This window comes from Ixodes scapularis, unplaced genomic scaffold (assembly GCF_016920785.2).
Source record: "Ixodes scapularis isolate PalLabHiFi unplaced genomic scaffold, ASM1692078v2 ptg001458l_1__unscaffolded, whole genome shotgun sequence".
In the NCBI taxonomy this organism is placed as follows: Eukaryota; Metazoa; Arthropoda; class Arachnida; order Ixodida; family Ixodidae; genus Ixodes; species Ixodes scapularis.
In genome coordinates this window covers 748,860-771,460 of record NW_024610152.1, presented here as the reverse complement: position 1 = coordinate 771,460, position 22,601 = coordinate 748,860, and the positions used below count along the sequence as shown (strand labels likewise).

The 22,601-nt window shown below is 52.0% G+C and overlaps 2 protein-coding genes across 2 annotated transcripts; both read left to right on the top strand.

Annotated features, from left to right (window-relative positions):
- Positions 1–16,182: 16,182 nt before the first annotated feature.
- Positions 16,183–17,787, top strand: LOC115311122. Its single transcript, XM_040220565.1, has one exon. The coding sequence runs from the start codon at positions 16,183–16,185 to the stop codon at positions 17,785–17,787; it is 1,605 nt and encodes a 534-aa protein (XP_040076499.1).
- A 90-nt stretch (positions 17,788–17,877) lies between these two features.
- Positions 17,878–22,495, top strand: LOC115314129 (RNA-directed DNA polymerase from mobile element jockey). Its single transcript, XM_040220563.1, has 3 exons — positions 17,878–20,352; positions 20,464–20,719; positions 21,663–22,495. Exons 1-3 carry the CDS (start codon positions 17,878–17,880, stop codon positions 22,493–22,495), a joined length of 3,564 nt encoding a protein of 1,187 aa, XP_040076497.1.
- The last annotated feature ends 106 nt before the right edge of the window (positions 22,496–22,601 follow it).

The following is a 22,601-nucleotide window of genomic DNA, read 5'->3' as shown; positions in this document are numbered from 1 at the left end:
AAGCATCTCATCAATATATCTCTTAACGATTACCTACACAAACTAGAAGCAAAAGCATCTAGTCCGCGTCAACTCTTCTCACGCCTTGGAACAGGCGGCATCTACCCGCAATGCTTAAATCCTGTGCTGGCCGTATCTCCCCCGTCCTCAATCGCCTCTTCAATGATTTTCTCTCCCGCAGCTCTATTCCTAAATCCTGGAAAGATTGATCAGTAACGCCTCTCGAAAAGGCACGGTGCCCCCTCAAGTCTGACATCCACTCATACCGACCAATCTCCTTAAAGGGAAACTGAAGCGGTTCTCTATTTGAGAAAAAACATTTCAATGGCCTTCATTCTACCTCCAGGATCAGGAATATCAAGATTATTTTTCAATTTGGTGCACGGAGGCTTCAGAAATTAATTTTTAAGGGCACAGGGTAAGGTAAAATTGAAAAAAAAAAATCGATTTTAGTTTTTTTCGCAATTTGAAAAGTTTAGTTCTTTCTGCACATTTTCCATTGTCCCAGTGTTTTTAGAAAGCTATATTTCGGGCTGAAAATCACTTCTTCCGAAAGCAAGTAGCAGGTGACCAAGCATGCTTTTGGGATACACTCCCTGTTTATCGATGAATTCTCCAACAAAACAAAATCAACACAAGACCTAAAAGCTTGTCCAGTAACAGATAATCTAAAAAAAATATTTCGCAACTATTGCATAGCTTTTTTTCAACCAAAACAATCACGAGATGCTGTGCACGTTTTTTCCAGGTGTGTACCGTGTGTACATTCAAGCGTTAGTGTTTTCGTAACGACAAAATGGCGCCATTGAATGCTGTTCCTTTATTCAATGGTGGCAGCATTGCACAAGCCAATGTTTTGAAGTTTTGTGGATGGAACCCTGTTTGGAAAGCCATCAAGTGGCTGAGGGAAGTTGATGTCACTCTAATATACTTTACGGACCAAGCGACATGGCACGTCACAAAAGAGGCCCGGCAAGCAAGGCGATAAGCCTAAAGGCGAAGACATGACTTTAGCAATGCCTTTCAAGCTGGCGGCTATTGAAAAAATGACTCTGAGGCTGTTGGTGCCAATAGAAATTCGTTATTCACCAGTTTGTTTACTTTAAACTCAATTATCTCAAAACAGTGTTTTTTAGTACATAGGTACCAGTTTTTCCTTAACCTGACATTATAGAGGGTTGATTTTTTATTCCTACCACATACATGGGTGTTCAAAAATACTGAACTAAAATTAAAAATGTGCACCTAGCAGTTTTTGAGTTACGAAGTTTTTAATAGATGAAAACAACTAAAATTTCAGTACTAGAATAAAAAAATATAAAATGAAACTTATTTTAGATTGGTTCAAATAATTCTAGTTCAGTGGATAAAACACAATATTTCGAACAAAATGATATTTACATGACAGGAATACTCCTAATAGTCACCGAGAAAAATGTTCCTCAACATGGCCTCAAATGCATGGGGAGTATAGGACTTACCCTGTGCCCTTAAAGTACCGCCGAAGCCCCTCCTTCCCGGGGCGTGACGTCACACTAGGAGCGTTCGGAATATCTGCTCTCGCGCATCTTCAGCGCCTGTCAAAGCTATGCACGCGCACTCTTGCTATTTTCAGAAAGGTCAGAAAGAGACGTCACGACTGGTGTCAGTGCGGGGAAATATACCTGGCAAGCTTGCCGTTGCACGCGCTGAACACGCGAGCGACACGCGCTTGGAGGCCCGAAGATCCTAGTATGACGTCACGACTGGTCGAATGTTTTTTCGCTTTTTCTCGCTTTTAGTTGCATCTTCGGGGAAAACAAAAGTGATATTCAGATTCACGGGATAAAAATACGCCAGAATTCACCTCTAACTCGTTTTTTTCAAGAAGTGTTTCAGCTTCCCTTTAACCTACATTGTTTGCCAAACAATGGAGAGTCATTGTCTGGCAAACAATGACTCTCCATTGTTTGGGCTATCGAACTTCCTTGGGTTATCGAACCTTCTAAGCCCCCAACAACTCGGTTTCCGCCGGCAAGAGCTGCGAATCGACCCTTGCAGCTTTCACCCTTGCACTCAGCACCAGCCTCGACAACCGAACTTTGTGCGAGATCGTCCAGTTAGACTTTAGAAAGGCTTTTAACAGCGCCGACCACAGCTTGCTCCTATTCATACTCCAACAGATGGGAATCTCCGGTATGAGGAATATAAAAATTTACTTTTTCACAGCACTACCTTATTCTTCGAGGGCTCTTTTCGTGATTTAGCACAAACTGGAAACACTACTAACAGGTAGGGTGTTCACTGAGCTAGGTTATGTGGGCAATTGCCTGTCAAAGGGGCTTTGAGAAAACTGATTAATGAACAGTTTTTCCAAGCTCAATAGAGAAAACGTCTTGTTCTTGACCACTGGCTAACACAACGTGATGGCAACTGGCTATTGTTGTTTTCTTCCGGTAAATTCAGAACGAGGTCTACCGGTACGACAATCAGCTGTGGTTGTCGTGCTGATAGGAACAGTTCCAATATTCAGGAGCTTGAAGTTTGTGGGGACCCTCTCCCTGGCTCCTCCGGTCTCCGTGACCTTGCCGCTCCCTGCCGCCGTACTGTCGGGCGCTCCTTCGTTCCCCGTGACCTTCCCCTTTCCTGTCGCCGTCCTGTCGCGGAACGTCCGACTCCGAGCTCTCCGGGAGGAACGGGGCAAGCGCTCCCTCACCCAGCGCTGACATCGGAGGGTCGGCTCGCAGCAAGGTTCCCGATTGGACGGTCGACGGGACAAAGACTTGGGAAGGTCTTAAGAGGGGAACGGAGACAAAGGAACGGAGCTTGGGCTGCCGACTACACAAGGGACCGGTCATGGAGGCGAGCTCGGACGGCGCTGGACGCTGGCGCAGGGAGTGCGGGCACTCGAGTGGCGGACTCGACAAGCGGACCGGACAGCGACCCTGGACGACGATGTTCCCATGACGCGGTGTGGACGACCACCGATGGGACTCGGAGAAGCTGCTGTGGCAGTGGGCTCTCCCCCGGCCTCGCTGATGACCGTCCCCCGATCCCGAAACCCCCTCAAGGCAATGAGTGAGTGAATAAACCCTTTTGCCGAGAGCGAAGTATTGCAGTGTGTGGGATTTGCCCTTTTGGGGGGGTCCCACTTAGAAACACAAAGGTTCCATGGGTCCGGATAATGACGTGTTTATTGACTGCAATGTCAGCACGCTTCGCTCTTAGACAATGAAAAGTCTGGGCGCTGGCTCAATTGCCAGTATCACCCGGTCGGTTTCCCGCGCTGCCGCATTAGGCAGATTCACGGGAAGTCGGAGGCCCACAAAGAAAAACCGAGCTCCGTAGAGCCAGGGCCTCCGCCGACGAGAGCCCCTGGCCCACCTTCGGGGCCAGCTTATGTAGCCTCGGAGAATGGACGCGCCCGGGGAGGCCACTAGCAGTCGCGTCCATCATAGCTCTCAAGGGTGTGCCGAAGGCGCGTTCACCCAAATAGGCAAGGGAGAGCCGGCCCCTTCGGGGAATTCGGCCTCGTGGTTCCTTGTATCCGGGAGGCCGACGCCATTGGTGACGACGACTCCCACGGCCTGCTTGAAGCTAGGCCTGGATAGGGATAGAGGGAACCCAATGGTTCCCACACTCCCCCCCTCTCAAGGCTAAGGTAGGCCTAAAAATAAAATGGCCTACCGGCTCTCAAAAACAAAATAAAAAAAACGAAACGCTAGAGCGAAAGAGCATGCCGCGAAGAAAAACAAAGAAATAAAAAACGATCAGCGCTGTACATGCTGAAAACTCTAGCTCGCTGCTTGACAGTGGACCCCGGGTGCAGCCGAATTCTTCAGCCCACGCTTCGTGGCAGGCTTACCGGAGCAGCGTCGAAGGGTCCAAGTAAGGGCCCGGCCGGGGGCAGAAAGGAACGGCCCGGTCACTCGCCGATGAAATGTTCGCGGAACCGCGGAAAGTACGGCGGTTGGGCGTCTCTCCTTGAGGACGCACCATGTGGCACGGGCACTGTCACCGGGTCCGTGACGGGATGCGAGCTGCTTGCTGTCGGCACGGGTCCACAGCTTGAGTCTGCGACGAGATGCCACGTGTTGCTGGCCTGGAGGACGAGCCCAGGCAGCGGGAGGATGGCTACCGCCATCTTGGCCAGCAGCCGACGAGCCGGATCTGGACACGCAGGCCGGCGACGCTGCGGCAACGGCGACGATGACGCTCCCTGGCGTCGATGACACCCCGACGTCGAACCAGGGCCCAGGAACCGCCGGGAACTGGAATGCAGCCCGCGCTCTGCCCCCCTCTCCCATTTCGTTCCCCAAGAAGGAAGCTTCGGAAATTCCGAGCAAGGTGGAGCCGTCCAACTGAGGACACTCGACCAATCTCTGAGTGCACCAGGCCCCAGAGATAAAAAAGAGGCAGAGACAAAGGTGTCGTTTCCGCCGTGAGTCACGTGCATCGCACTGGCTCGGCTCGCGAAGTTATTGTGAAAACAGTTCCACGACTCCGCTTAATGTGAACACGGATGTCCACATACCAAGCTGACTCGCGTCACCCCGGACAATAGATTTGTTGGTGACTATTCGAAGAGGCAAAGTTCTTTGTAGCTGCTTTTGCTAACGATGCCTAATCGCTTCGATTTGCGGGTGCAATGAAATGTCAAATGCACCACCCTGTCCTTTTCTTGTGATATTGAAACGATGCAGGGCTGCAATCGGGCAGGCTCGCCAACATTGTTATTTTTCAAACATGTTAGCTTTTACCTTAGGCTAAAACACAAATGCCCGTGGCCAGGTATAGCACAGCGACCTAACTTCGAAAAGTCTTGGAGCCGCGTGCTGCCCTGGCCAACGCGAACAAAGGAGAGCACCGAATTCCCAGCCGCGCGGGACAGCCCCCTTGAACTGCAATGTTCTTAGAGGCCAAGCGCCGTAGCACGAGTTTATCCGCATCAGCTAGAACAGAAACCGATCCCAAATAAAACAGAAACCCCGTGCCAATAGCAATACCAGACTATTTACGGCACCGATCGGCAACAACACAAGTTGCTCGACCCGGCGAGTACGCTGCCCGGCTGCCAAAGCCCGTCTGCAACAATACGAGTTGCTTAGCGACGTTAGTGGCGAGCGTACCGCCCGGCGGACGCACCGCCCGACTCCGCAGAGTCCGCGAAAGTATTTACAACTATTCACATATTTACACCCCGGATCGTTCTGCTGAGCATCAAAAACTCATCGGTGCTACGGTCGATTCCCAACGAACACCCCGAGTGCCGTGGTTCACGATATCGTTAAGTGACCGCATGGCGGTCACCTTATGACACGCAATTACGACGCGGTTTCTACCGCGTTCTCGGGATGCTGTTCAACCTGTTGCACTGTCCGGTAGCACGATTGAACCGCTCCCGGACCCCGCGGCGTTTTCACCATTAACGTCGCTCTTACGGGGTTGCAACTCGATAGGTGGCCCTGAAAGCTTCCTAACGTTATTGTTGCGTGCGACGCTCACTGACTTTTGGCCGGAGTCAATCGCGGGTAAACGGAACATACTAAATTCTAGTAGCCGAAAACCATGCTCACGCCAGTCCTCTGTCCCTTGATAGGGGGAAGGAAAGACGGAGTAAAAAGGAAATCGTTTTGACTCACTCAGTTTTCCCGGGGGGCCTTTGTTCCGGGGTCGCTTGGTCAACCTGATGGCTACTGGTCCGTCGACGCGGCGACGAAGGGCACCATCGGCGGTCTCCGCAACCTCGCTAGACTGGGACCGGTGTTGCAGGCACAGCGCATTTTCTCGCTCCGAGATACGCTTTTAGTTTGTGCGCTGACGGGGTGTCCACTCTGGGTGGGCCCCGCGAGCCGTCTCGAAGGCAAAAAGCTGCACTTGCTTCGTGTTGCGTCACCGTGCTTTGTTCGAGAACGGGCTTGACCTCGAAAAGCGCAGGTGCGCCTCCCCAGCGAAGTAGGCTGGCGTCGTCCCGAAAGGGAATGCCTCGGACGTATTCCGGGCGTTTAGTCACCTCCGTTTGGAAGCGAGCTCGGCTGAAAAGACACTGCATTGTGTCCGTGCGTGGCTGACGTGGCCACTAAGCCGTTGAGTGGCGTCGGGTGTCGGGCGTTCGCCTCTCCCTTTGTCCACCTGTTTGATCCTTGGCCGGAAATTGACCTGGTTCGCTATCTTAGCGAATGGATGTGGATGCTGCTGTCTTTGCAGTCCACGGAAAGCCGCACGTTGGGGCGCCAGATGTGGGATTTGCCCTTTTGGGGGGGTCCCACTTAGAAACACAAAGGTTCCATGGGTCCGGATAATGACGTGTTTATTGACTGCAATGTCAGCACGCTTCGCTCTTAGACAATGAAAAGTCTGGGCGCTGGCTCAATTGCCAGTATCACCCGGTCGGTTTCCCGCGCTGCCGCATTAGGCAGATTCACGGGAAGTCGGAGGCCCACAAAGAAAAACCGAGCTCCGTAGAGCCAGGGCCTCCGCCGACGAGAGCCCCTGGCCCACCTTCGGGGCCAGCTTATGTAGCCTCGGAGAATGGACGCGCCCGGGGAGGCCACTAGCAGTCGCGTCCATCATAGCTCTCAAGGGTGTGCCGAAGGCGCGTTCACCCAAATAGGCAAGGGAGAGCCGGCCCCTTCGGGGAATTCGGCCTCGTGGTTCCTTGTATCCGGGAGGCCGACGCCATTGGTGACGACGACTCCCACGGCCTGCTTGAAGCTAGGCCTGGATAGGGATAGAGGGAACCCAATGGTTCCCACAAGTGTCATATTCATCCGGAGACAGGGTCTGTGGGAATCGGAGTTAGAAGATGCCCGCATAAACTGGCGCCGCAACGTGGGGCCTGATTCTTGATCAGGCAGGCATTCCGATTTCTAACCTGTTTCCGGTTGAATTAGGGCACTGTTTCGCGCTCTTTTTGGGGGTCATCTTTGTCGCGGGAGCGCCGCACGAAGTTTCGTTGCGGGAGCGCCGCACGGAGGCCCTGACATTATCGCCCGTCTGACTAGGAGGCGCGGATTTTGACCGCTGTTTTAAGGGATTAACCCTTTTGCCCAGCCTGTCAGGAATTTACTTATCCCCCGTTACGAGAAGCGCCTCGAGTATTCACTGTTCAGCGCACCGTTGGATGCTGGCAGGTTGATCCTGCTACGCAAGAGCGCTGTGTGCGTCGAAATTACCGCACCCCTTGAGGCATGTAGCGTCGGGCGTCACCCCACCTACGCCTCCGGCCGTCCATGTCTGCTGGAAAGATGCCGGCTCACGGTTTGGGAGATGTGACGCGCCTAACCGCCTTTGTTCGCGTATCGATGTAATGGTTTGTAACGCTTGTTACGGATCGGACGCGTTAAAGAGGCATCGCTCTGGGTGGACAACGCTCCCATTGCGGATGGCGGTTGCATGGACTGTGTTCGGAAATTATTCCCGCATTGCATTTTGTCCGGGAGGAGACTAGCGTCTCGGTTTGACCGCATGCTAGCTCCCAGTTGGCCTTGCTTGAGCTGTCAGCGCGGTTTTGAGCTTCGTTGATTGACACCGTCTCAAGGTACGGATGCGCTCTTGTGGTTCCGACCAAGATCGCTTTGAACGAGTACCTTGTGGCCAGAGGCTACATTTAGGGGCTAAGCCCACTAAATCGTGCCGGATACGCGATGTCTGGTGCGCAGATTTTGGAATCCAGAAAGCCACAGAGTTTCCGTTTTCACTTTATCAGTGGCTGTGCGTGTGTAATGCTCCGTGGAGTCCAGTCTGACGCGATGGGCATGACCCGTGCGTTTCTGGTTGTAGAGTCATGAGGTTGATCTCGTTTAATTGTGTGCACAGCTGGTTCCGGATCCTCACACCGCCATATCGAGGGTTGAGCCTCGCGGCGGGAATTACTCTTTAATTTCGTTTTCTCCGTTTCCGGAGGAGCGGCGGCCAGCGCGCGCTTTGCGCTGCCGCCGGATACGGCTCTCGGCCGCGGTTGGGTTCGCGTTGGGACGCGAAGGCGTAGAGAACGTAATTGGTCGTGCAGAGGCCTGGATTAGAGATAAATTATAAATTTAGGGGAGAAAAGACAGCTAGGTGAGGAAAGAGCTGGGCTCGTGCAGTCAAAACCTGCACGAGGGGAGTGGCGGTCTTGCGAGGATGTGACGAGTGGTTCATAGTTTTATCCTGTACAGATGCGCGGTTGGCCCGGGAAAACGTACGGTTCACGTCGGCGGGTACGTGCCCGGGAAGCCTAGAAATTATGGCAGCGGCATGGCCGTCGGCGGCCTATAACTGTTGTGCGTTGGGTCAGCCCGTCGCTGTACTAACTGCAGCCTTTGCACGAATGGGTAGCGGGTGTTGGAATGCGGCGGTAAATGCTGTAGACACTTCGACGCTGCGGAAACTGTTTATGCAGAGCAAACATAGTTTATTAGCTCGTCCATCTCCAAGACTGGCCGGTTAGATAATTTGGCATTTTGGTATCGCGCTCGTTGCGCGGAAGTTGAGAGGTGCGCGTGTGGGATACTTACATTGTTCGAACCCTTTCTGTCCTCACTGTCGCAAGAAGACTTTTCAGTCATGCGGCGTGTTGACTTGGCTGGGGGCGAGCTTTGTGCGTAACCTACTGCGTTTGTATGTGGACACGTTGCTCGATTCGAGAACGTTGAAGAGTCGCGAGACGCGTTGACGGCGTACCTTTATTGCTCGATCCCGGCCGGCCTTGACATCAGCTGGAAGACTTTTTAGTTATGCGGTGTCGGGGTTTGGCCGGGGGAGAACTCTAACGTGCGTCGATGCGCTTATCACGGTTGTCGAGCCCGTGCGGGGTTCGGTGCGTACCGCCGTTACGCGGTCGTCGCTCCTGTTGGGTGGTCACCTCCGAGCGGTGAGGCGGTAACGTCTGGTAGATGCCCAGACGTTACGGACATAGCTTTGTAAATAGGCTGTCCAATGAGATCTGCTGTTCGCACGATCCAGGTACTGTTCCCTTTGTACTGGTGTAAGTGGCCGGTACCACGGAACAACGGCCTCTCAGTAAGGTGATTACCCCCTCTGATGAAGGCGTGCTGCGTAGCTTGGCTGTAGCGTGTTTGTAGCTCGGGTAGCGTGAACGCCGAGTGCATGAGTGCCCGTCATGGGTTGTTGGCAGCGTGTTCCTTCCGAGTCGCACCTCGCGAACGGGACTGGATTTGTGACCGTTTCTGTTTTACGGAAGGTTATTCTTAGTTTTTGAGGTTTTGTGCGTTCTTCGCGAGTGTGTTGGAGATTAATATTGTTGTCAGAGGTGTGCGGTTCTGACGCTCTGGTAGATTGTTTTCTGTTTTAAAAGAATGCGGTTGAGTTTGATAGGAGCAAATGTTGTATAGTGGGCGTTTGTACGATTTGAGTATACAATGAGTGCTCATACTTTTTATTTAAGGAATGGTTTTCCTCTTATGTACCTCTTGAACGTGTAGCTTGACGTTATTGATGATTGCCTGCCTGTTGGTATTGAAATGAAGAGTTTTGTTTTTATTTCGTGGCATGTCCAACGATCGAAAGATTTTGGTTTCGTCTCGCTGTCTGATATAGCGTGCCGCTATTCGTTTTTGCGCATTTCGCTGTCTGTTACATTAGGGACGGAAGCCAACTTTAAGTGCCGGCGTGTTTATTGTTGTGTGTGCCTGAGTGCCCGTCCGTGTTGTGAGCTGTGGTGCTCCGGACCAGTTCGTGGACCGTGCTCCGTCGGTCACGAGCTTCCCAGTGAATCAACGTTCACCGCTGACCTGCTTGGTTTGATGCCATCATCATCATCGAGGGTGCTCGTCGTCATCGGTGACACTCAGTTGAACGAGCTCCCTGCCAAGGGTCCTGGGGACCACGCAACCTCAAGCCCCCCGGGGTCCGAGCCTTGAGGGAGGGGAGGTGTGGGGACCCTCTCCCTGGCTCCTCCGGTCTCCGTGACCTTGCCGCTCCCTGCCGCCGTACTGTCGGGCGCTCCTTCGTTCCCCGTGACCTTCCCCTTTCCTGTCGCCGTCCTGTCGCGGAACGTCCGAGCTCTCCGGGAGGAACGGGGCAAGCGCCCCCTCACCCAGCGCTGACATCGGAGGGTCGGCTCGCAGCAAGGTTCCCGATTGGACGGTCGACGGGACAAAGACTTGGGAAGGTCTTAAGAGGGGAACGGAGACAAAGGAACGGAGCTTGGGCTGCCGACTACACAAGGGACCGGTCATGGAGGCGAGCTCGGACGGCGCTGGACGCTGGCGCAGGGAGTGCGGGCACTCGAGTGGCGGACTCGACAAGCGGACCGGACAGCGACCCTGGACGACGATGTTCCCATGACGCGCTGTGGACGACCACCGATGGGACTCGGAGAAGCTGCTGTGGCAGCGGGCTCTCCCCCGGCCTCACTGATGACCGTCCCCCGATCCCGAAACCCCCTCAAGGCAATGAGTGAGTGAATAAACCCTTTTGCCGAGAGCGAAGTATTGCAGTGTCATATTCATCCGGAGACAGGGTCTGTGGGAATCGGAGTTAGAAGATGCCCGCAAGTTCCAAATGCCAGAACTGCTCCACAGCTTGCATGCCAAATGCAAAAACCACCCGTGCAAAGCAGGACTTCATCTAAGTCGTCCTCATAGCTTGCAAACTAGTTTGTAGGTTGCAAGTGCATAAGATTTTCCTTCTCAAGTGTCTCATCAATTCCGGAAATTACTATGTACGTGTCAGCGGTATCCCAGAAACTTCCTCTCAGACTAATGACTCTAAAGGGGTTTTCAAGACAGCCCTCACTGAGGCAGATGGAGATGAGAAAGCGATGCCCTGCCAGCCACTCTTTTTCCCAGATATGCAGAACCGCGGCTACTGCACTTGCAGAACCATTTACGCAGTTTGTCATATGACGAGTTGCATCCGCATGTGAAGTGATCAGTTGTGACTGCGACATTCACAATTGCAAAATATATTATAGGATAGATGCCAAAACCCTCACGAGGAATGTTATGCCGCAATGTAAATTTTGGTGGCCACACTACAGCTATATTCTGTTACAGCCTAATTTAAAAAAAGATATTACAAAAAATGCTGCGTCCTTTGGAGCTAATCAGAACAACGAAGCAAGGTTTGTGAGAGCTCTCCGTAGGAGGAGTATACTCTTACAATATGTTGTCACGTCCCTCAACCTAATGTTCCGGTTGTCTCGCTGGTGCTGTAGCTTTGTTAACACCTTGTAAGCTGCGGAAGGATCAGTCGACCTAGTTACAGTAACAGTTGGCCTCATGTACGAATATGACCAGAAAATGCTCATGCCACCCAAAGATGAAGGTTGGCAAAATTCTCGGCATACGGTCTCCCGATTTTCTTCTTGTGGCCAAGATGATGAGCCGACTCTTAAGTTTTCTCACTTTATCCCCCTGGTTACTAATGGTCCTTGTCTCGGGTGTCCGGCCCTTGCAGCTTGCCTCCACACATCTGTCTCCCTCGCGGTATACTCTCTAATTCACCGAGGAACTATCGTACTGGAACGAGAAAGTAACAGCATAGAGAGAATGGACGAAGTGAGACACACCTTATACTTCTAAATTAGAGAAGTACAGTGGGTCTTACTGCATAACGTGCCAAGCCCAGATAAATTATGTCTGGAGCTTGACGTGCCAAGCGGAAATTAAATATGTCTGGAGGTTGATGGGGGGGGTCTCGACGCATGTTGAACGACAGGTGGCAAATGCTGCCATACCCACAGGGTATCCTGAGGAGAGAGAGAAGTAGGTGTGAGTCTAGGAAACTGGCATGTTTGAACAACGCTTTTTTTAGAGGTGCCTTCCCGTTAATTTCCTTCGAGGTACTATCGTGGACACTGTTAGCTATAACACGGCAGCGGCGGCCGTCCCGTACCCCCAGCGCCCCACAGCAGGCGCTGTCCGAAACTCCGCGCATGCGCCATGTGGCGGACTCGCTCTTCCTGCCTGCGAGCACACCCTCGCTTTGTCGTCTGCTAGGCACAGAGCAGACGACGCCACAGCGCTCGCCAATTTTCGCTGAACACGGCACCGCGTAAGAGGTGCCCACGGTTGATCTCCTGACTCCGCTGGCTAACGATAATCATCGCCACTAAATGTAACATCACGGTAGATTAAATGTTTTATGGGACAAACTTGCAGTTATTTTCCGTTTCACTTTAGGTCTAAGCGCAGCGGACGCTACGAGACGATAGGACCAACAAACAGCGGCAAAAGCACTTTTTGCACCTTATTGGGTCCCCCGGTGATGCACTCCGTGACGTTGCACCTTTGCCGCTATTTGATTGGCTCTGTCGTTTTGTAGCGTACGTTGCGGTTGGACTTAAGGTGAAACGGAGTATAACAGTCTATTTCTGTATCACACATCCTGCGCTCATGCTGGTTTGTGAACGCATATTGGTAAAAATGCATTGCGCACGCCTGTTCCTGAAAAAGCAAAAAAAAAAACTTAAACAGAGATTGTGTTTTAATGACTCTGCAATCTGCGCTAATAAAAATCGCCGGTTTAAAATGAGTTTGAGACGAGTTCGCTATGGCGAGGATACCAGACGAGCAGCACTGTGGCATCGCCTGGTCTGCGCCTAGCAGACGACAAAGCGAGGGCGTGTTCGCAAACGGGAAGAGCGAGTCCGCCGCACGGCGTACGCGCGGAGTTTCGGACGGCGCCTGCAGTGGGGCGCTGGGGGTACGAGACGGCCGCCGCTGCCGTGTTATAGCTAACAGTGTCCACGATAGTACATGCATCTGACTAGTCCATTCAAAATTTTGTTCAATGTACCCAGTCAACTTGCATAGCCTGTTTGCAAATATATAACAACTGGTAAATTTACATTTTATAATGTTGCTTTTTATGTATGCTTATACTTTGATGTTAACTTAAATTTTATGTTTTTACAGATTAGCAAACCCCAGGTTCGGTCCTGATTAGCGTCATTTGCCACACTACTTGTATTTTTCCAGTAAAGTGGTGTGAAAGCTTCGAGACCTGGAGGTTGCAAAATCATTAAGTGTGAACAAGCAAATCATTAGGTTCGACCGTTTTAGAAGTGACGTCCGTCGTACATACGCCTAAGAAATTAACCGAGTAGCACATACTGGCGTTCGAGAAAAGGCGATCGTGCCATGCCTGACGTGAAGGACAGCACAAGCACATTAAGAAATCTTTGTACCCACCAGCAGGGAATTTGAAGCGGAATCCGGGAATCTCGAACGGCGAAGTGAGTCCCCGGCTTTTTGGCTTTTGCATGAGCAGGCCCATTTAGAGCATAATCATAGCGGGATTCGGTAACTCACCTGACAATAAAACGCCAAGCAAAAATCCAACCGAAAGGTTGGATTTTTGCTTGGCGAAAATCCAACCGAAAGAGAAACTCGCAGAACAGCAACACGGAGAGCGCCGACAACGCGACCGGCGACGTTTGAAAACATGGCTTCGGTTAGGGCAATGAACTTCTAAAGATAACGGGCACTGCTCGGTTTTTCTTTCCATATTGGTTTACCATTATAACCTAGCTTATTATGTTTTCTAAAAATATTAACATTATCGCACTCAGTTTATCGCAATTGTTTTCAACCTTTTCTTTTTTTTTTACATTTTTAGTTGTCGCCATCCGGCTTGAGGAGTGCTGTGGATGCGCGATTACCGGAAGTGGCCTTCACTGGGACCACTGGTTATGATTTCACTGTGAGAGGCATTGTGGCTACAGGAGCCGAGGAGCCGCGGCCGCTCTATATTTTGCTTTTCACCGACGCCGGCCATGAGTTCTGGGGTGGTGGGTTCGCGGCTGGTTGCGACGACGACAGGAGCCACGAAAAGACGCCAAGTTGGCCGAGTACGAGTCACGGCCCACGGTACGAGCCGTACGAGCAACGGGCCGTTCGCCGCTGTCGACCGGTGATGCGGTATCCTCGGCTTGGTGTCACGATCAGTTTGTTTCCCTCCACGTTGGCCTTGCTATGCGGTACGGCTGGTGCGGTTGTCGAATACTTGTGGTGCACATTATTCGAGACAGTCGCCCCAAGACGTCGCCATGAAGAGTTGACAGAGGAATTGGTGAGCTTAACGTCGGTGTATGTTTCGTTTCGACATGTATGGTATATGTAACGATACCGGTGGTATATGATGGACGTTTTTGTTGGAAGAATACGGTCGCCTTTCTGCATGTATAATTTGGTGATGGCGGTGGTCCTGTGGTATAGGTGTTTGGTTGGAAAGATAACGGTCGCCTACGTCATCGGACGAAAATCATACCACCCACACCGAATCATATCGGCAAGCAAACTGGCTGCCATAGCGGTGCCGGTATCTCAAGTTTTGCAGAACGCCATACCAAACTAGCTGCATATATAATAACAAAAAAATTAAGTTGGTGTCATACGATAATTGTACAAGCAGCAGGTATGTTTCTTGTACGTTTTTCCAAAGGGTGGTTGCAGCTGAAAAAGACCCGTTCCCTCTACTGACGTCTAACTCCTGGTTAGCAGACTTGGCAGAGCGAAGCTTCCCTGAAAATGGAAAGGTCTCCCAGGCAGCACACCAATGTCGGTCCGACATTGGCCTAACATTGGCAAAGACCGGCCTCAATATTGGACAATATTGGAAGCGCTACCCTTTTCAATGTTGGCCCAGCGATTGGTGCCAACGTTGGGCCACTGTTCAGCCATCGTTTTAGCCGATGTCGGCCCCATCATTGGTGCCAATGTTGGGCCATCGCTAAACCATGGTTCCAGCCAAGGTGCTCCCACATTGGCGAAGACCGGCTTAATATTGGACAACACTGGAAGCGCGACCCGATCCAATGTTGGCCGTCATGCTGATTTTTGGCCATCGTTGCACTCGCCCAGCTCTTTTCAAGTGCACTCGCCAAGTTGTTTGCAAAAAGGAAGGTAAACAGACACAAGGGATTGTTTTGAAATCTCCTAAAAGTTTATTACACACAGCTTATTCTGTAGACAAGCACAATCTCAGCAATTTGTAATATGTGAAGAGGTAGTACTCAGCTGTGATACAACTAAGAAGACACCCCAAGCAAGCAACAACCGGGGTAATTCTTGGGTAGTGTCCAGTCTCCCGGTAGCTGTCAGAATTCTTTCCCCAAAATTCTACCACTAGTCGCCCCTCATTGGTGGTGCAATCAGTTCATCGAACTACATTTCATAGACAGATCGTTTCATCAACACGCGATGTTTCATAAAAAAACTCAAAATGTGTTTTCTTTTCTTCTTTTTTTTTTTTGTTGCAATGAACCGCTTCAGACTTAGCATGAAGCGGCGTGAAAGTGTGGGCTGGTTCGGTGAGCACGCGCCTCAGGAATAGACGCGCGACGAAATGCCCCTACAGCGCGCAATTCGCGTAACGAATGTCGATGAAACGTAAATGTCGACCAAAAAAGTGGCCACGAAACGTGTTTTTGCGAAACGCAGGTAGAATAAAAAAGTCAGTATTCTACCTACAGTTGTGACATTATTTCAGACAGATAATGGCAGGCGACTGTCGGTAAGATTGCGGGAAAATTATTTTCCCAGCTGCCAGGAGATCGGCACTGCGCAATTCTAGAGGTTATCCGGAAGATTACCCATAAAAGAACGGACAATGATCACCAACTAGGTTGCAGCACACTTACGTTGAAAATACCGGACTTGAAAGATGTAATCCGACTTATATGTCAACACGGGCACTGCAGACAGAAGAACCACTCAAACACAAAAACAGAAGGAAGTGATCCGTGAAGATTCAACACGATGTAGCACAGGCTGCCATTTGCCGAACCGAACACTAAACTGTTCACAAGAATGTCTGGGGCTTCTTTGAAGAAATCGACACGAGTAGGACTTTTCGAACGAGATACCATTTACCACAGAAGCGAAATTCACAGCGGGCCAGCACCCCGCAGGCCGCATCACGCGCGAAACTAGGTCCGGTCTTTGCGACGCAGGCATTCCGAGTCTGTCAACGACTAATGCGTCATCCGTCAAAACACGTGATCACGCTCATCGTGCTCCCCTGCCTCCTCGGCCGTAGAAATCTTCCCTGCACCTCGACGTCTGGTACTCGAACGTGCGCTCCATCAAGAACAAGCTTCGCGAACTGAGTGCACTCGTCGAGTCTACGCCCCACACCGTATTCGCTCTTACCGAGACCTGGCTCGACCCGTCAATTCACGACGGTCAAATCGCGGACACCGAAAGATTCCAAATATTTCGGAAGGATCGTACAACCTCTCGCGGTGGCGGTGTCATGCTCATCGCTCCATACAACTTGCCATGTAGACGCCGACGCGACCTTGAACAAGACTGTTTAGAGGCTGTGTTCGTTGAGGCCCGTTGTGGCAATACGTCCGTGCTCCTGATATGTGCCTACTCCCCGCCCAAACTCCAGGCAGCCTCCTTTGATGCTCTGCAAACATCCATTCACCTAATACAGCAATCTAAATTCACCAACATCTACCTCATGGGCGATTTCAACACACACATAGACTGGACTGACATGACGTCCCCGATCCCATCGGACCCACTGTCCCATGCTCTTCTTGATCTTACTGAATCATCCGACTTCATACAGTGCTGCCCTGATCCCACGTACTCTTCCCCCTCAGGCACTAAAGCCAACCTGGACCTCTTCTTCGCCACAAATCCCTCCCTATTGTTGGACTGCACTGTCGAAGACAGCCTCACTAACTGCGACCACAGGGCTATCTACGCCCGCACATACATGGCCCTTCCTCGACTCGGTCGGTTCGCCCGTCTGGTGCGCCGCTTCTCTCTCGCCGACCTAGCCCACCTACAGATGTTGCTCCACTTGGCCCCGTGGTCCATGGTGCTCACGGACGACTCCGTGGACGACATGTACGAACTATGGCGTGACTTCATTGAAGCGATCGTGGCTGAATGTGTCCCAAACTCCTCTATACGGCGGCGGCAACATGCCCCCTGGATCACATATGACATCATCAAACTGTCAAGACGAAAGCGCAAGCTCTTCCATAGAGCGCGGAAGCGCTCCTGCGTAACTAGTCTCGAGGCGGCCAAGAGTACCCAGAGAGAAATCAAACGCCTCGTCCACGTATCCTACAAGAAGTATGCCTGTGATGTTGCAGCACGCGCTGCTAGGGAGCCGAAACTTTTCTGGGCCTTTGTTAAGTCTCAACGGAAGTCCTCCTACATCCGACCGTACCTCACACAGAACAACCATTCTATTACCGACCCTGCTGCCATCGCTGACCTCTTCAACCAACACTTCTCATCCGTCTGGCTTCCCGAAGACCTCCTCCCCACGCCACCTCCCGACCCACCCGCACTGCCCAGCTCCTTATCCTCTATCACAATAACTGATGAAGACGTCACAAATTCTCTCGCTCTACTCAAGTCCTCTCAAAATGCCGGCCCTGATTCCATTCACCCATCCCTCCTAAAGCTCTCCTCTCCTACCCTAACGCCCATTCTAACCATAATGTTCCAGAAAATTGTTGACTCGGGCACAGTCCCCTCTGCGTGGAAACACTCTCTCATCACACCTGTCCTCAAAAGAATTGACCTCAGCACTGACTCGACAGACTCTTATCGTCCTATCGCCTCTACATCAGCTGTCTGCAGGACCTTGGAGAGAATTGTGAACAAAAAGGTCCTGCAATACCTAGAAGCAAACTGCTTACTCAGTAGTGCTCAACACGGTTTCAGGCAGGAACGAAGCTGTGAAACCGCCCTCGCTGTGGCTGTTCACACCATCAGCTCGTCCATCGACAACCGTGTTCCCTGTGAACTAATTCAGCTACACTTCTCCAAGGCCTTCGATCGGATCAGCCACACGCTCCTATGCTACAAACTCCGCAACGTTAGAATCTAAGGTACCCTCCTGCACTGGCTACACGACCTTGTCTCGGCCAGGACTCAGCGAGTAACCTTCCATAGATCAACAAAAGCAACACTGGGCGCCATGACGAACGGTCACGTTTTGAAGTGCGTGCGCTTGTTTATGCTTTGGTTTGCGCTCTCAACGCTTAGGTACTCTTCGCCTGCGGCGCTCTTTCCACGCAAACACCTCGCGACGCAACATGACCATCGTCAAGCATATTTCGATCGTCTGGAGTGGAGCACAGCGGCGGCACTCACTCGCGGATTTGCTAAGCCTACCCGCTTCGGCCCGAACCCGTCACCGGCGAAAAACCGGACGTACTGCCGCCCGACCTCCGTCCTTCAACCTCATGTGTGCTTGATTCTGCTCTGTGCTGGCGATGTACCGCTCAACCCGGGACCGTGTCCTACTTGTCCTCGCTGCTGCAAGCCGCTCTACGACAGCGTGGTGGCGTTACAATGCGACGGGTGCAACATCTGGGTCCACAGGAAATGTGAGCAGCTCTCATTGCCTACCTATCGGCGTCTGTCGAACTGCACAGAACCATGGTACTGTGGCGTGTGCCAGCTGCCATCGTTCGACGACAGCCTTTTCGAAGCGCCGAAGCAGCCTGCACTAACGACGATCGCATCACCTACCACAGCCGGGGATAGACCAACGGCTCCCGGTACCACGGAAACAAGGAAAACAACCTCCTTCTGGTTCTCCAACCTCAGGTCCGTGAAGAACAAAATGCTGGAGTTCCGGGTGCTCACTGAGTCCCGCCCCAACACCATATTCGCCTTGTGTGAGACTTGGCTGGACAACTCCATTTACGACAGCCAGCTCGTCGACCTGACACGGTTTAAAGTCTACAGGAAAGATCGTAACAGGTCTGGTGGTGGAGTTCTCGTCGCCATACCGTCGTCAATCACATGCACTAGAAGACACGACCTAGACCGGAACGACCTCGAGGCCATTTTTGTGGACCTTCATTCAAAACGGGGCCTTCTACATCTCTGTGTTGCGTACTGTCCCCCCAGCAAGAAAACAGAAAGCTACGATTTGTTACAGTCGTCGCTGTCCTCCGTTACCCTCTCAAAGAAGAAGTACTCCAACGTGCTAGTTGTCGGAGACTTCAATGCGCACATTAATTGGTCAGACTTAAGCTCTCCCAAGCCCACAGGACCATCTGACACTGTCCTCCTCGACCACATAGAAACACTCGGACTTACCCAAGTATGCAGCGAGCCAACTTACGTCACCACCAATAACCACGTTTCTTTCCTCGACCTCATGTTCGTCTCTAACCCCACACTCGTCTCAAATTGTTTCACAGAACCCAGCCTCACGGGCTCTGACCACAAAGCATTGACTGCGACCACATACCATCATTTGCCTAAATCCGGTCCTCATGCCAGACGCCTCCATAACTTTGCAAGATTGGACACCAACCACCCGAATTCGCTTATACACCTCGCCCCTTGGGGCATGGTGCTCCAAGACAACCATGAAGACCCATATGACATATGGCTCGACTTTATGCACGCCATCGAAGCTGAATGCGTCCCCTCCAGAAAAAGCCGAAACAAACCCCGAGCGCCTTGGATAACAAAGGAGATACTGCTCCAAGCCCGACGGAAGCGTCAGCTGTTCGCACAAGCAAAGCGAAACAGCTGTCCCTTTACACTTGAGGCAGCCCGCACCCTCCAGAGAAACCTGAAAAAACAGATAAGAAAGTCTCACCAAGATTATGCTTTGGACATGGCACAACGGGGTGTAAGGGATCCAAAGATATTTTGGGCCTATGTAAGGCGTAACAAACAGAACACGTCTGCTCTAAACATATGCCAGGACGGCAAGGCTCTGAGTGACTTGGAGACTGCGGAACTTTTTAGCAAGCACTTCGCCGCAGCATGGACACCACCCTGCAGCCTCTCATCACAACCAGAAACTTGCCCATCATCATCGCAGTCGGCCTCCTCGCCCCGCTTAGCTAGTATCCTTATCAACGAGGATGATGTCAAGGAGGCTCTCACCCGACTGAGTCCTTCACAGTCGCTTGGTCCTGACGGCATCCACCCTGCGCTCCTTAAAGCATCTGGTCAACAACTAGCCCCATTACTGGCCCGACTGTTCCAGCAGCTCTTGGACACTGGGTGCGTCCCCGCCCCATGGAAGCAGGCTTATGTCACTCCCATCTACAAAGGGAATGGATCCCCAGCAGACAAGCCAGAATCCTACAGACCAATCTCAACAACATCAGTCGTCTGCCGTACCATGGAGCGTGTGTTAAACTCTGCCCTACACAGATACTTAAACGCCCACACTCTTCTGTCTCCAGCGCAGCATGGCTTTCGCCCTAATCGAAGCTGTGAAACTGCCCTGCTCACTCCTGTTCACCAGATCAGTGACAGCCTGGACAACTCCACGCCATGCGAACTGGTACAGCTCGATTTTACCAAAGCGTTTGATAAAGTAGACCACCAGCTCCTGATAACCAAACTGGAAAGCACCGGTATCGAGGGTCCCCTCCTTCGCTGGCTATCTAACTTCATCCTGCAGAGACAACAAAGTGTGACGTTCCACGGGTCAAGGTTCCAATCCCGAACCGTTCAATCTGGAATCCCCCAAGGCACAGCACTTGGTCCAACCCTCTTTTCAATCTTTATCAACGATATCGTCCAGGTTATAGACTCCGCCACCATCATGTACGCTGATGATCTCACCCTCCTTCAACCGATTCAATCCCAGGAAGACTATAAACAACTGCAACAAGATCTTGATCACATCCAAGCCTGGACGATCAGAAACAAATTACCCCTGAGTGCATCAAAATCTGCTACAATTCACTTCACCACAAAAAGGAAAGCACAGAATCCACCAGTAATTTTAACTGTTAATGGAACTCCATTGGAACAAAAGGAGAACATAACCCTGCTGGGTGTCACCCTTGACAGCAAATTGAGCTTTACTGCACACGTCCACTCCGTCGCCTCACGTGCACGGCGGATGCTGGGATTCGTGCAAACTATCAGTAAGGGTCTGGGGCCTGCTGTGCTGGCGCAGCTGTACACTGCACTGGTCCTGCCCCTATTAGAGTATTGCTCGCCTATCTGGTCGCCACAGGGAGCCTCAGCTCAGGCGACACTAGAGACCATCCAGCGGCGAGCAGCTTACGGCGTCTACTGCCGAACCTCTCCAAGTCCTCGCTTTTTGCCACGGGACATCTCGACAACCCAGCTCTTGAGAGCAGCCAAGTGGAGTACTCTGTCCCGCCGGCGAGATGTAGCCACCCTACGGTTGCTGGCTCAGGTGATTGGTCCTGGGATTTCGCAGGACGACTACCTTCGCTCTGTGCCCCGTCGCAACGAACGAACCGGGCGCATAGACCCTCTCTTCGCTCGGACCCAACGGCACGACAACTCATGTCTCCTCCGGGCTGTGAGACTTTGGAGGTCCCTGCCTGACGCCATCACCAGCTTGCCCATCACAGACAGAGACGAGGTGACACAGTTCTGCAAGGCAGCAGCCAAACACCTCTAAACACCCACGATGTCTTGCATACCTCATCATACGTCACCCACCTCACTTTTCACCCTCTTCACCATCCCATCATCATCGTCCCACACTTCTCAAGCCAAGAAGCCTCGCATCGCCATCATCGTCTAGCTGGCCACATAGGCACATATGTGTACGGGCGGAAACGCCTTCTATGCGACCTGTACTTAAATGTACAAATAAATATCTATCTATCTATCTAACATCCTCCCCTTGCACCGTGCTCTCCGGCGTCCCCCAGGGCAGCGTGCTGGGGCCAACCCTCTTCACAATTTACATCAACGATTTGACCACCAGCTTCAGCACAAAATCAATCCTATATGCAGACGACCTTACACTTATTCAACCCCTGAGAACCACCGATGCCTACAGTGGGCTCCAGTACACCCTAGATCTCTGCCACCGCTGGTCGCAAGTTAACGGCCTACCCCTCAACTGTGCCAAAAGTGTGTGCATGACCATCTCCCACTCAGTGAGGTCACAATCTGCACCACCAGTCCTCACGTTAGGCGGCTCCCCCATACCTCGTGTGTCCCACACCAAATTGCTCGGCGTCACCCTTGACGACAAATTGGATTTCCACCGCCACATCTGCGATGTAGCGTCCAAAGCCAGGCGGACACTGGGCTTCGTTACCCATCTCTCTCGCGACCTTCCACTAGAGGCATTCAGAAACCTCTACACTGCCCTCGTCTTGCCCCAGCTGGAGTTTTGCTGTGCCATCTGGGGCCCACTGCAGCAGTCACGTCAAAATGCCCTAGCAAGCATTCAAAGAAGGGCTGCTTTTACGTTCTACCGCCGCAGTACCCCCGGAAGTAGCCTCCTCAGTTACCGTGATGTTAGCACCGACTCTCTCCTCCGCAACGCTAACTGGCGGTTGCTACAACATCGAAGAGACGTTGCCTCCATCCGGCTGTTTCGTCGTGTTATGAGTGCGGACGACATGGACTGCCCCAATATACCACGTCTCAACAGGCGTAGCGGTCGTCTGCAGCCGGTGCTGGCGCGCACTCTCCGCCACAGGAGAACATGTCTCCTACGAGCCGCTGAACTCTGGTTGGCCCTACCCCCGGAGCTGACCGCAGTGATCCCTAAGGACAGGGACTCTATAAAAGAACTTTGTCAATTGATATCCTGGCAAGATGGCTGGCACCTGTGACCTGTCTCCCGTAGGCTGGGAGCGCTTTAGTGCTGATAGTTTTTTTTTTCTCGTTGTTGGGTGTTGGTTGGCGTGGGCTGCTGATCGGATCTGGGTGTTGTGTCGG